The following is a 16,184-nucleotide window of genomic DNA, read 5'->3' on the forward strand; positions in this document are numbered from 1 at the left end:
ACAGTATGATATTCTATAATAATATATAAATGAATAAGTGAGACAGATGGAAAGCTGTTAAGGAAGACCTATGAAAAGATGTTAAGTGAGACCAATGGAAGGCTTTAACAGCCAATATTTATACTTTTAAAGTACCTACCATCAAGCCATGTGTCACCCAAAGCTTTGTACAACTGAACTTTGTTAGGATAAAGATGGTATACAATACTAAAAAATACACATACAAAAATGATTAATAAGAATTTAAGACCCTGATCAAGCCATGATTCAGATCCCTATTGCATTATATAATAATAATTTGTATTAAACTTGATAAATTATTGACAAATATGAAATGCCTACCAGTATTGTATAGAAAGATGCTCCTTCAAGGCACTTGTTGTCAGCAAAGGCAGTTTCTTCAAATCCGACTTTGTTGTTTCGTCACTGAAAAAATGCAGCAGTTAATGGTATACTTATAAATGTAATTATATTCCTAAATTTCTGGATCAAGCCACTGTGAAAGTGCAGTAGCTAACACCAAAAATCTGTCAAATAATTATATTCAAACAATCTCTCAGCCTTAATGTGTATAGTCACAAATATAATCAATGCAATTGGTATTAGATTTTGTGTTAATCAACATTGTATTTCAACAAACACTGAAATAGCGTATAATTAGTTTTTGTTAATTACAATGTTATTATAGGTTGGCTGAATAATTTGCAAAAATTGTATGTAACAATTGCAAACAGAAATACAATTGCCATTTCTAATTTTTTGGTACATTACTTTATGTGAAATGTTTATGTTCAAAATACCAAAACACTAAGAGACATCTTTGAAACAATAACAATTTGTAAATTATTTTTTATCAAACTGATTCAGGACCACATTTGAAAATATCAAGTTGCTATCTTCAATATTGCAAAAGTATTCATAAAATAAGCGATTTGGGCCACATATATTTGACCTCTGACCTTGAAGTATGACCTTGACCTTGACCTTTCACCACTCAAAATGTGCACCTCCATGAGATGCACATGCATGCCAAATATCAAGTTGCTATCTTCAATATTTCAAAAGTATTTATAAAATAAGCGATTTGGGCCACATATATTTGACCTCTGACCTTGAAGGATGACCTTGACCTTTCACAACTCAAAATGTGCAGCTCCATGAGATACACATGCATGCCAAATATCAAGTTGCTATCTTCAATATTGCAAAAGTATTCATAAAATGAGCGATTTTGGCCACATATATTTGACCTCTGACCTTGAAGGATGACCTTGACCTTGACCTTTCACCACTCAAAATGTGCAGCTTCATGAGATACACATGCATGCCAAATATGAAGTTGCTATCTTCAATATAGCAAAAGTTATTGCAAAATGTAAAAGTTGGCGCAAACAGACCAACGTACAGACCAACAGACAGGGCAAAAACAATATGTCCCCCACTACTATAGTGGGGGACATAAAAATTGAATGGACTGCACATAAATTTATCTACGCAGGGATTATGTACATTAAATGTTCCATGACATAATTACATGTATGTCCTTTTCTGAATTAAAAATTTAGATTCGAAAAGCTTGTATCAATGCACCAATACTCCACAGGCAATACTCCACAGGTACAAAGTTAATATTCAGCTTTATTTCCCAGCAGTTGTTTCAAGATTTGTCACATTGAGCTTTGTAGTTGGAAGATACAAAGTAAAATATTAACGGACAATGTTTAAGCAGCGAAAATGCAAACTTGTCCAAAAAAAGTATACAAAGGACAAAATGTAAAAATAATCGCCAGTTCATTACAAGCTGAGAATTTGTTGTCAATTTTTAAGCCCTATACCAATTATTACCAATGTTTAACAATATGATAATTATTTTAATTCTTCCAGTACAATTACACTATAGTACAGGCCCATTATTTGAAATGTTTTTGCAATCAAATGAATTGAAGATTTTGTAAATCTATCAACCCTGGCTTTTCTAAGACAGAACACATTCATGGCTGTGTCAAAAGCGGAATTGAATTACAATCCAATTTCCCAACAACCAGCAAAATGAATTAGAGAAAACATTGCAGCATCAGGCTCTGAATTTTGCTGATAATGGAATAGAAATCTTACAAAATATATTTTCTGAAAACTGAACTAGATTTGATCAATATGTCTGAACGGGATACATTTCATTTTAAATCGGATAAGATGTGATTTATTCCTCTAATCCTGATGACAATCAGAACAAATTTGATAGAAAATGAATAAATATATTCAATTTATCAGACAATAGATTCCACTTGATACAGGACACACACAAAACATTACTGTGAAAATATATATACTTATATTTCACTGTCACAAGCAATACTTAGAATTTTTACAGATATAAATTGCCATAATTCAAAATGGACTCCCCATTTTTATAGAATGAAACAATAATTTTGAATTATTGATGAACAGTGAGATAGAACTCAACTGACATTCTATTTTCCATAATGGTTATTTTTTAAACCACACCAGCACCACTACATCTGTAACCATGAACCGAATATTAGATTCATTTAAATAATCAACCTAACTTTTACCAAAATGATACAGTACCTTTTTCAAATGAATTCTTTCTAAAAAATTCCGCTTGAGATTTTTAACATGTATAAAACACCAGGAAAATGAAAGAAAAAGTACTTGAAGTGCCTTGTGATTTTCTATTGACATACATGTGATAGGGTTGCTGTTTTATGGCCCACTTCGTGTGTATTGTAATGAAATATAACACTTAACCACCCCCATGACATACTCAATACTTACACTGACAATACGATTGAATACATCTAAAATTGAGGCTACAATCTATTAGTCTTTTTCTTCAAATATTATAATGTTTTCCTATGTTAGTAATTACATATCAATACATCATTCTTAGTTCAAATTAAAGCATTATTTGGAATGCCTTAATTACAACAAAGAAACAGCAGTTAGTACTAAAGATGATGAAAACCCGTCTATGACCCTAAACTAAGGTGACCTTGACCTTGATGAAGGACAGCACAGGAGGTCTTCTATACCACTGGCTCAGGCAAGCTTAAGTGGGAGCAAACAGTCACATGTTAGGCAAAATGACTATTTTCGAAAACAAGAAAGTCATGATGGCCCGTAATCGAGTTCAAGGTACACTTTACCTGGTGACCCAGTTTTATATCACATTTATGGACTGCGGCAATAAACCGCCTCATAAGTCAAGACTATAATTTGAAAAAAAAATGAAAAAACAAATCTCGACATATGACTAAATATTTACAGTAGGTAAAGTGAAAATGATTTGTCTACCTTAATATTTCCTATATACTTGCAGTTTGGAGTACTTGGATTTTTTTCATGGACTTTATTTTATCTACTGATATAAATATATTTATTTATATATGCATACTAGATAATCTGTTGCCATGGATACAGACTAATTACATAGATGCAGTGTAGAGGCTACAATAAGATGTGCTTGTATGGATTTGAGCATCAATTTGGTGAACCAGACAAATGCACTTTCCCCCACATATTCCCTTTTGACATTCTTTGGCCAAAGAAGACATTTCTGTCATATGCCCACTAATGGTTCACTTCAGACATTAACTGTGAAGACACCTCACATTATGGTTAAAGAGATATAATTTATTAGTTGCAGTTAATTAAGCCATTCACTTGGCGGCACCGCCCCAAGCAATAAATAGAAATATAAATGTATTTTGAAAACAAAGTGATATTGTACCTGAAAATCGGTCAAATTCATTATGGTGACCAATGTGCTATAAATAGCCAATATAAAATAAAGTATTTTTTTATATGATAATGAAGAGAATAAATATTTCAGAATTAATGAAAAAATCTATGCCCACAGATTTGGCACCTTCAGTTAAATGATTGTAATTTGTTAAGTATGTGTAGAGATAATGGTAGGCTTAATAAAAGCAGTTTAATTCAAAATGCTTAATAACCTAGAACAAGTTGTTTCCTTTGCCCCTGAAAGATTCTTTGATTGTATAATTATTTTTGAGAATATGATTTTTTTTAAACCATTGGAGGTGCATTTTCAAAAATAGAAAACCTGTCCCTTTGTATGCTTTTCAATTTTCAGGTTTAATTTTTTTACATCAAAGATCTTTTCTATGATAGTTTAATGGCCCATGTGAACAATCAGTAGCCTGCCTTTCCAAGTTTTGGACTACAACAAGAAAGTTGTGAACTAACAGTTTTGCCAGCAGCAGGAGCATAAATTAACTGTAATTCACCAAGTACCTCTGGTGAGGCTACACTGAACTAAATGATCCTCAGTTAATGACCGATAACAGGTACCACCCTCTGTGATTTCCAAAAATACAAATTAGACCCATTAACTCCCTGTTACTAAATTAAATACCTTACAACTGATAAACATTTCGGGCCACACAACATCAGTTGCTGCTACAAAGTTGATGCTCATTTAAGATTGCAGGAATTATGTGCAGGAATCAAATTGAAAGTAATTATTATAGTATGTTTCCTGTTTTTGGTTTCTTAAACAATATAGAAAATATACAAGCATGCTCAGATTTCAACCAAAGTATTATTTGGACAAATTATCATACAGCTTGGACAATAAATGAGACCTCTATAGTGTTAACAAGGTAAATGTTGACCAGGGACAATGCACAATACAGTCTGGACAAAAGAGGATTACATTGTGCTCAGATAAACTTAAACTATAACCAGTACAATTATCTCGACATACTTAATTTTCAGGTTTTACCAGGTATTCCTTAATCATTTAATCCTTATCTCATCAAAGATGTTAGAGGTTTTGAGTTGTATAATTATTTATTTTTGTGGAACATTATGCTGGTATTCCTCAACATTCAATATCTTGGCATCATCTGATCCAACCCGTCAATTAAGAATGATCAACTCTAACAGATCTTCTTAAGCCTCTAAAATAAGATTCATTCTCTGAAAGGATTCTGCCAGAAACTTTTATAACTTGACACATGGTCATATTGTAGTAATGCAGCTTTGCAATTGTTGTGAATTTGATCCCTATTTGAGTTCATTTAATAGAGTTTGATCCTTACTTGAGTTTGATCCCTACTTGAGTTTGATCCCTACTTGAGTTTGATCCCTACTTGAGTTTGATCCCTGAGTTTGATTCCTACAAGAGTTTGATCTACAAAGTTTGATATCTGCTTTAGACGCGATAACATAATTTCTCCGTTGCGAGAAACAAATTTACTCGTTCTTAATTCAGAAAGATTGAAAGGTGTTTCAGTTACCTCGATATCAAGCCATGGTCATGCACTCTGTCACAATTTTGCTTTAATTGCCAATAATTGAACCGGGGCATGTTAACTATGATAAGTAAGGACGCACTGTGGACCAATAGTATCTTCCCAAATAAACATATTGGTGGTGTAACCAAATACTTCAGTCAATCAAGTATATTTGTAAAAGCATGACACTTCCACAAAAGATCTTACTTAACTGATTCACATAAAGTGCAATCATTAAAACCCGTTCCATTATAACATACAAAATACACTATATTATAGTACAGTCTTGTAATATGCATGTCTGAAGATCAATGGAAGTTATTTCAGACTACAAGATATTATATAGCATTTAGTGTTTCAGCTTACAGCACATTTTTTCTCACAACAGCTTTGTCACAAACACACCTAGTAATCCCAACACCCTTTGTCTGATAAGTTCTTAGGCAAATTACTCAGGAATGTGTGGACCCCTTCAATGGTGATTACTTTTTGAAATTTAATTGCTTTAAATTGTGTTATGAGTTCACTCCACAAACTCATAACATTACATGCAGACTATTCAAAAGACCGACCGAAGGAGTGACCGAATAGTAAGTCTCCCATAGTTGCTTCAAAGCTACCATTTGATGTTCCATGTCTACTTACTCCACATAGTCTCCCAGTGATGCCTGTAGGACATGGGCCGCCAGCTCAAATACAGTCTCACTATCACATTCTATCTGGCCCTGAAAATATAACATCATACTGGTTACCCAACGAAACCATGGCACATATAATGTCATATATATATATTCTATGAAACTACACTAACAGGTTCTACAAAAACAGGCTATGTTCTAATATTGCCGTTATGACATTGGACATTAGGGATTACAACTGTTATCTTACGTTTCACTTTTCAACAACAGGTTTTAATAGTGCCAATGTGAGCCTTTTTAATATTACACAAGTTTTAGCTAAGTGCATGTGCAAACAAGAACAACAACAGACAGGCACTTTAAAGATGTTGGAATTATCATTACCTACATGGTTCCTCCTTCAAGAACTTTGCATTCATAATTTGATAAAAATTTTTTTAAATAACTACATGAACAATTAATAAATTTCCTCAATAAAATGGCTGGTCAAACAACACAGATACTTGCTATTATATCCTACTTCAACGCATTACAACAAGATTTTGAAGAAAAATATTGGCACAATTAATTGGCACATATATTTCCAGGAAACCACACCATCTCAAAACTGACCCTCGAATGCTTTCCTGGTAAGTTCGCAAACTCCACCAATATTCTTACTACATTAAATCCACTACATTGTATACAAGTTTTAGCCAGATGCTATACAATGCATTACAACCACTGGAATGCAAGTAACTTCTTAAAGTACTCAAGGGCCTGATAGACAAACCCTCGCTTAAAAAAATTATGCAATTTTGTATATCTATTCCTTCATTTATAGAAAATGCCTATGTGTGTTTAAAGTTATGTGTACCATACTTAATAAGGACATAATGGTCCCTAAAGAAATCACCTGAGTTCACGGCCACCAATTGTTGAAAACTGGACCTGATAGAAGGCACAAGCATTTAACAATCAAATAAACGACGGACATCATAAAATTAATATGGATTAATAAAAGGTGTGCAACATTCAACAATGGAGAATACGTCTAGATACAATAAACAAATTGTAATGAGAAATGTATGCATTGAATTTCACAGAATGAGTGCTCTTAACTCATTTTATGTTATTAATTTCATTTTACTTCGTTTGACTTTTGTTAAATGAATACAAATAATTGTATATGCAGCATTAGAATATTAATGGTAACTAAAAATGTGTAAATATGTTTATATTAATTGAGCAAATAGCTAGATATAAGTGTATGTTATACATTTTGACATTTAAAAGCTAATGTATTAATATAACCATAGTTTTAAAAACAATAAGCAAACTAAACACAATTTGACAAAATAAGGTACAGAGTTTATATCGAAAAATTTTATTTTTTGAATACAAACTCTTAAACAACAACTGTATATGACTGTGTTCTTCAAAAAAAAAGCTTTAAAATAAAACAAAATTAATTTAAATTCTGAAACCTGGATGACAGAAATACAGGCAAATCTGAAAATTACACTCTTAAAGTAGATTATCCAGAGAAACATTTCCATCAACTGACAAGCTTGCAACTCATTATTAGATTATTGGTTTGTATGACATTTCCTTAGGGACAGATATGTGAAATCATATTAAACTGATTATCAAATTCATAAGTGCACAAAAAAAAATATATGACTACCATAACTTTTCAGATTAAAAAAAAACAACAAGAACTGTCACCATAGGATGAAATATGCCCCCTATAAACGCTTGATAGAAGTTATGAGTTTTTTTCCAAACCTAAATGCAGATTTCGAAACCTAAACGCGGACCCTAAGTTCAAGGTCACAGGGGTCAAAATGTGTGTGTGTATGGAAAGGCCTTGTCCATATACACATGCATGCCAAATATGAAATTGCTATCTGAAGCGACATACAAGTTATGAGCATTTTTCAAAACCAAAACACAAAGCGTGACGGACAGACGGACGGACAGTCCAACCAATATATGCCCTCCTTCGGAGGCATAAAAAGTATTTGATGTCCTACTTACTAAGATATCCATATATTTAAGCCATGTTCTGGTAAAATGGGGTTAAATGCATAAAATTATGCGTGATGTATTGGCCCAGATAAGTCTGTGCAGTCCACACAAGCTAATTAGGGACAACACTTTTCAATTTTATGGAAGTCTTCTTTTGAAGGAAGTTTCTTGTAGACCAATGTCAAGTCTGGAAAGTGTCGTCCCTGATTGGCCAGTGCAAAGTGCATAGGCAAATCTGGGCTGATACTTTATGCACAAGCATAAACACAGTTTATCCAGAGACCAGGTCATTTACATTGTCAACAACCCGTTTCAATTGTGATCTAACATGATATTTCATTATCGTCTTATTTTAATAAATTTTATTTAATTATTTTTCAAGTGTTTAACAAAACTTCATATTACATAGGCTTGAAAGACAAAGACTTAAGTCTATGTTTGAATAAAATCAAATTAAATCTCTGAATATCGTTGTTACTAGATTTATTCCACAATAAATAGAATTGCACAATAGTATGATTATCAGATATAGACAAATCCAATTTTAACATCTTATCTCAAACATCAATTTCTTTTGAAAATAAAATGGAAATCAATAGTCAATACATGGCAAACAAAGCAATTAATACCATTTTTACAAAGCAAAATCAATAAATTGAACTCTTTACAATCCTTGTTTCAATAATATCTTTTCAAGACAAATCATAAACACAGCTGACCACAAAAAGACACGAGAAGAAAACTATTATGAAATGAATTAAACGCCTACTGCCAAACACACTGTTCTTTCAATACTGTTTCAATACATATTCTTCATTCTGCTTAAGAAATACCTAAGTATTAAGGTGTGTGTTTATATTCAGGAACAATGGCTACTCATTTGGTCTCCTCAGAAATCCAGAAAGAGGCAAGTTTGAAATCCTCACCAATCCAGAAAGTGGCAAGTTCTAAATCCTCAGAAATCCAGAAAGAGGCAAGTTTGAAATCTTCAGAAATGCAGAAAGAGGCAAGTTTGAAATCTTCAGAAATCCAGAAAGAGGCAAGTTTGAAATCCTCACCAATCCAGAAAGAGGAAAGTTTGAAATCTTTTGAAATGCAGAAAGAGGCAAGTTTGAAATCCTCTGGAATCCAGAAAGAACCAAGTTTGAAATCCTCTGGAATCCAGAAAGAACCAAGGTCAAATCCAATATTTGAGTTCTCTTGCTCCATGTGCAAGGAAAATGGCCTTAAGAAGAATGCTACATTTTACTGTGAAAAGTGTTCAAAGTGTTACTGCGACAACTGTTTATGGCATCACAAGCAGCTATACAAGAAGCATCTGGTGATTGGAAGAAAGGAGCTGAGGAAATGGCCTGTTGTCAAGGCGACAGCAGCGGAGCTGGGTCGATGCAAGGTGCACGTCTCCGAGAGGCTGACCGCCTTCTGTGAGGAGCATGGCGACCTGCTCTGCCAAAAGTGTCACTTGTATGAACACCAGTTAGTAGACAATATTATACTGTTAATTTAGAATATAGCTATACCCAACTGCTGAGTTGAGGATTTAGCGTGACTTAAATATCTCTTAAATATGACCATCCAAAAATTTAACAGACATTTCTTTTCTGAGATTAGTTACCACATAACAATTTTATGAGATAGTTATTTTACCTTAAATAAATATGTAGAGAGCAATTGATACTTTTAGTGCATTGAAATATTTTATGAACATTGTTTCCTCAAATTAATCAATCCTTACATTTGATTTTTAGTCTATTTTTAAGTCAAAGAATGAAAATATCTTTTTCATATATTATCAATTAAATTTTTAATTGTTATTTTTTTCTTACTAAGGAAATGCACCAAAGTTGTACTAACTGCTGACAAAGTAAAAGATCCAAAACAGATGGCATGTTTCACACAGTTGATGGAAGATGTTTCTCTTCTAAAAAAGCAAGTACATGAAAAGAAACACAATTTGGAAGAAAATCTGCAATCACTGCAGAAAACATATGAGGAGATACTGAAACTGATTGATGCAGCTCACAAGAAAGCTGCAGAAGATTTGGTGAAGCTCAAAAACAACACTGTAAAGGAATTGGAGATTTTGACAGCCGCCTCTAAAACTTTTGTCCAGTCTGACATGAGATCATCCACCATGCTTGACAAGAAATTGGAATCTCTACATGATATCATGAGAAATATAGAACAACAGAGGGCTGATGATGATCCAACGGATGTGTTTATTATATACAAGACATTCCTTGATCAAGTTGGTGAATCAAAAGCTTTGCTTCAGAGAATGGTAACAAAAGGTGACATTAAATTAGCCTTCAATCCAAATAATGCCATAGAAGCAATGCTGTCAAATTTTAAAGAATTGGGAAAGACAGTCAGTAATGTAAACCTCTTAAAAGAGAAAGCAACTGAACTGAAACCCCCTGGAATGAACCCAATAGTCAGAATCAACTTGAAGACATGGTTTTCAGTGTACACAGAAAAAGATTCAAGCACCTGTTTTATTTCAGGTATATGTGAGACAGCAAATTCTGAACTGATCATTGCAGATCGAAGAAACAGAAATGTTAAATTACTGGACAAGGCCTTTAGAATAGTGGCCCAATGTGACCTGGCTGCTTGTCCCATCACAATGTGCAGCCTTGCTCCAAATATGGTGGCTGTTGCAGTAGATGGGTTCAGCACAATCCAGGATTTTCAGCACAAAAGTTCCCGATATCAGATTCACTCCATCAAAGTGATCAATGGTCAGTTACTACTGGACAAAACATGGGAGCTCAACCACAAGTGTACGGGCATTGCCCATCACAACGGGAATCTGTACATCGCATCAGGTACAGCCCTGTACCTGTACACTGTAAATGGAAAACAGATTGGAAAATTGCACGAACACTTCGCTGAAGACTTAGTTGGTAAGTATCATCTTCCAGGCTTTTTCCGCTCCATTTTGGGAATACGCCACACTGGAATTTTGGGAATTTCGCGTCGTGAAAACCCCCATTTTGGGAAAAAAAATATTCGCAAAATTGGCTCAATTGGGAAAAATTATCACATGTAAATAGTGTTTCTTATATTTCGAAGAAGCCGTTAACTGGTAAATAACGACTATTTTGATAACTTATTATTAAAATTTTACAAAGTATTATGAACATGTGAGATAACTGCAGGTTTTTTAATCTGAATTTGGGGAAAAGGCCTGGCCTTTTTTGAGGTGAAAAAAATCGTGCGAAGCGCCGGATTTTGAGGAAAATAAGGAAAGTCTTAAATAATAATAACATATTTTACAGTCTTTAAAACAAATTCAAGGCAACAGATTCTTAAATTATGCAACACTTTCTATTTTCTACACCGGATCAGGTTAACTTATATATTTTAAGGTAAAAAAAAAAAAAAAAATTTTTTTTTTTTTTTTTTTTTTTTTTGGGAATTGGGAATTTTTTTTTCAATTGGGAAAAAAACTACCAGATTTGCATTGGGAATGGGGCCGAATTTCGGACCCTTGGCATGGGGCGGAAAAAGCCTGTCTTCATGCATGCTTCTTTATTACTGTTACAATGTTTACTTGTGATTTGCAGCAGATTATGAATAACCTTCATAATACATAAGACTTATAATATAACTGTAATATTCAGATTTTATTTCTTAAGAAGACTTATCAACTCCTTAACACTGCCATATAAATGCTCATGAGCAACTCATACTTTTTTTCTCAATAATCTCAGAGTAAAAACTGCTTTGTTTCAGACACTATAACAACATGTGCAGTGAGTCCAGATGGAGCCCGGATATATTTGGCCGACCCAGCCAGTAACAAGCTGGTCACTCTATCTGGTAACGGCAGGATGATCTCCAAACTCTCCCATCCTGCTTTCCAATGCGGATTTGGCATTTCTGGTATCCATGTTACAGACCTGGGCCAAGTACTAATATGTGGAGGAATGTCCAATACAATCATTCAAGTTGACAGAGATGGACATCGGTGCGAGGCAGAGGTGGTCACAGACGATGATGGTGTTATAAAACCAAGTTCAGCCTACTTTAGCAAATCTACAAATGCACTTATTGTGGGGCAGAGGGATGCAAATAACATAATGGTGTTCAAGGGTGTAGATGAGAAATGAAAATCCGAAAATACAAAGTACATAGCAATCTTGAAAGCTGTACTTTCTGAGCAATCACTGTTTAAATTTCCAGTCAAAAAATAACAATACACTATTTCTGATCATGCAGTTTTGAATAACCGGTACTTAAAATGCTGATCAGAAAAGTGATATTTAATATGGGGTTTATATGCATCAATTGGAAAACATTTTAATTGCTGTAAGATACTAGGTCAACTTCATTAAGCATGCATATGCAAATATTTTACAATACATTTTACCTATAAATATACTTTGCAAAACTAAACAAACTACCTAAAATCGTGAAGCACATTTTTGTGTTTTCATGTGCAATGTAAATGTATCTAAATATTTAGGTTTAGACATGTAAGTTCTTACTTAACATTTAAAGTACACAGAACTATAACAAGTAACAATAATCTGTATTAAATTACATGTATATTATATGTAACATATATTAATTGTGTACTGTTTTTTTTGTATGAATCTGTAGTGTACATTACACATTTTTCTTTATTGAAATGAAATTAGCATGAGTATTGCCAAGCAATAAAAGTCCCCTACCGGCTCCATTATTGTCAGAAATTTCACCATTGTAAGAATATTTTTTTATTTGTTTCCATAGCAACCAGAATTTTTGACGTAGGAACAAAATGAAATGATGTGCATAATGTCCATATTGCCATCTATCCATATTCCAAGTTTCATGAAAAAATATTTAGAACTTTTAGAGTTATCGCAGGATCCAGCAAAAAACACCATTTCAGCAGTATTTCTAGTCTATTTGTTGCCATAGCAACCACAATTTTTGACGTAGAAACAAAATGAAATGACATGCATAATGTCCCTATTGCCATCTATCCATATTCCAAGTTTCATGAAAAACTAGAAATGGCGCGGCAGAGGCCGACGCGTATCCCCACGCCGCATGTTTGACCCAGGGGCGCCCCAGGGTTGGTAATGGGGCCATGCGTAGTTGAGATTTACCCTATTGTCATAAGAGAAGTTCAGTATCAATTACAAGTAAATCGGTGTAGAAATGAAGAAATTATAGTAAAAAACAAATTTTGGGTGGGTGCAGCCTATTATGGGCGGGGCGCCCCAGGGTTGGTTATGGGGCCATACATAGTTGAGATTGACCGTATTGTCATAAGAGATGTTCAGTATCAATTTGAAGTAAATCGGTGTACAAATGAAGAAATTGTAGTAAAAGGCAATATTGGGTGGGCGTCGCCTATGTGGGCCAGACGCCCCAGGATTGGTAATGGGGCCATGCATAGTTGTGATTGACTGTATTGTCATAAAAGAGGTTCAGTATCAATTTGAAGTGAATCGGTGTAGAAATGAAGAAATTATAGTAAAAGGCAATTTTGGGTGGGCGTGGCCTATGTGGGTGTGGCCTATGTGGGCGGGGTGCCCTTGGGTTGGTAATGGGGCCATGCATAGCTGAGATTGACAGTATTGTCATAAGAGAGGTTCAGAATCAATTTGAAGTGAATCGGTGTAGAAATGAAGAAATTATAGTAAAAGGCAATTTTGGGTGGGTGTGGCCTATGTGGCCGGGGCGCCCCAGGGCTGGTAATGGGGCAATGCATAGTTGAGATTGATCGTATTGTCATAAGAGAGGCTCAGTATCAATTTGAAGTAAATCGGTGCAGAAATGAAGAAGTTAATGTAAAATAACATAAAACAAGGGCTGTTTGTAAAACATGCATGCCCCCCTATATGGGCTATAAGTTGTAGTAGCAGCCATTGTGTGAATACGTTTTTTGTCACTGAATACGTTTTCTGTCACTATGAATGGTGGTGGTGGTGGTGGTGGTGGTAGCAGAAAAAATAGTAGTAGTAGTAGTAGTAGTAGTAGTAGTAGTAGTAGTAGTAGTATTATGCACCCCACATAAAATATGATTTTATGAAATTATTATAAAATTGGAAATATTATTTACTAATAAAACAATGCAATTTACTTGCATATCTTACATTGTTTTATAATTAAAGATTGTTACAACTAATTTTATTTTGTTGGGTAATTTTGGATTGTTGCATAATTGTCATTCCCAGACTAGTAGGGTAATTTACAAATAGAGGCCTTTGTTTAAATTGTACCATAAGTATTCACCTTAGGCCAGTTGAAAACTGATCAAATCTTTGAATTGTCATTTTTATTACTACAATATGTTTTTCACAATAGAACATAAAAATTATCTTCTGCAAAAATTCCCTTTGGCAAATATTTATGTGTAGATTTATGTTCTTAAAAAGGTACAATTGTCACTTCATGTCATAGTGTCATTTTGACATCTGGGAGAAAATTTAGTATAAAAGGCAGCGCAAAGTACAAGAGGCAATCATATATATTGCTGAATAAAACTCTGACTTTATTCCATTGTTTTCTCTCCAGGTAAGACATTTTGTATTATTGTTGTTTAAAATATAATAACATTTCTATCATTATTGTTTAAATGTTAAATGCTTGTTCTTCTATTTGACAGTGTTATACTTATGCAAAGAAATTTCAGTGCATATTTATTTGTAAGTTAATTAACAAAATTAACAATTGGACATATAACATTTTCACTGTTCATTTGTGTTACTCTTTTTATGAATACTTGTTCATGTTATTTAAAGTTCATATTTAGATTACAAATAGAATATACAGCAACTATACTATTTTCAAAATATATTAATGTTGGTGACTGCAATTATTGTATCTGTAATGATTAATAATTAGTAATAAATTTTACATATCAGATATTGTTTTCATAAAGTTGCTTCTCACAGCAAAGTGAGTTCTCACCATAAAAGCTAATTTTCCCTAAAATGTATAATTATTATGAGAAAATGTTAAATTGCTAGAAATAGAATACATATTGATTTATGTTGATTTTGTGTACTTGTTATATATAGAAATCATATATATTGCTGAATAAAACTCTGACTTTATTCCATTGTTTTCTCTCCAGTGTATCACTCGCACAGCACCTCCTAAAACAGCGTACGCCTTCGCGGCATAAAAGTAGTAGTAGTAGTAGTAGTAGTAGTAGAAGTAGTAGTAGTAGTAGTAGTAGTAGTAGTAGTAGTAGTAGTAGTAGTAGTAGTAGTAGAGTAGTAGTAGAAGTAGTAGTAGTTGTAGTAGTAGTAGTAGAAGTAGTAGTAGTAGTAGTAGTAGTAGTAGTAGTAGTAGTAGTAGTAGTAGTAGTAGTAGTAGTAGTAGTAGTAGTAGTAGTAGTAGTAGTAGCAGTAGTAGTAGTAGTAGTAGTAGTAGTAGCAGTAGTAGTAGTAGTAATAGAGTAGTAGTAGTAGTACGTGGTGGTGGTGGTAGCAAAAGAAATAGTAGTAGTAGTAGTAGTAGTAGTAGTAGTAGTAGAAGTAGTAGTAGTAGTAGTAGTAGTAGTAGTAGTAGTAGTAGTAGTAGTAGTAGTAGTAGTAGTAGTAGTAGTAGTAGTAGTAGTAGTAGTAGTAGTAGTAGTAGTAGTAGTAGTAGTAGAGCAGCAGTAGAAGTAGTAGTAGTAGTAGTAGTAGTAGTAGTAGTAGTAGTAGTAGTAGTTGTAGTAGTAGTAGTAGTAGTAGTAGTAGTAGTAGTAGAGTAGTAGTAGTAGTAGTAGTAGTAGTAGTAGTAGTAGTAGTAGTAGTAGCAGTAGAAGTAGTAGTAGTAGTAGTAGTAGTAGTAGTAGTAGTAGTAGTAGTAGTAGTAGTAGTAGTAGTAGTAGTAGAAGTAGTAGTAGTAGTAGTAGTAGTAGTAGTAGCAGCAGCAGCAGCAGCAGCAGCAGCAGCAGTAGAAGCAGTAGTAGTAATAGTAGAAGTAGTAGTAGTAGTAGAAGTAGTAGTAGTATGCATTACAAAAATGCAGTTAGCCTTACATGTGGTAAAATTTAAATATATTACAAGGGAGGCAAATCTGTAACAATAAATTTAAACTTATTGCATTTGTTTCCCCTGTAGTGTATTACCTCCCCTGTCCTACTTATATTTATATTAACCAACAAAATTAAACATAAACACAATATTTTATATACAAAATATACAAAAAATCTCATATTCTGATAATATTTTTACTGATCCACTGTATTTTACTAAAAGGATGATGTTTCATTGGACTGATAATTATAGATTTAGGATTACAGACCAGTTGCTTCAGT

General features: G+C 33.6%; 1 protein-coding gene across 6 annotated transcripts in view; it reads right to left on the reverse strand.

Annotated features, from left to right (window-relative positions):
* LOC127877608 (FERM domain-containing protein 4A-like) overlaps positions 1 to 16,184 on the reverse strand; it is a 181,035-nt gene that overhangs the window by 75,290 nt on the left and 89,561 nt on the right. For all 6 annotated transcript variants that reach the window (XM_052423693.1, XM_052423658.1, XM_052423649.1 and 3 more), the window contains 2 exons: positions 5,928 to 6,007; positions 343 to 426 (listed from right to left, as the gene is read on the reverse strand). In XM_052423693.1, coding sequence (XP_052279653.1) covers positions 343 to 426; positions 5,928 to 6,007 — 164 coding nt within the window. The remainder of the gene's footprint in view (positions 1 to 342; positions 427 to 5,927; positions 6,008 to 16,184) is intronic.

This window comes from Dreissena polymorpha, chromosome 1 (genome assembly GCF_020536995.1).
Source record: "Dreissena polymorpha isolate Duluth1 chromosome 1, UMN_Dpol_1.0, whole genome shotgun sequence".
Classification (NCBI taxonomy): Eukaryota; Metazoa; Mollusca; class Bivalvia; order Myida; family Dreissenidae; genus Dreissena; species Dreissena polymorpha.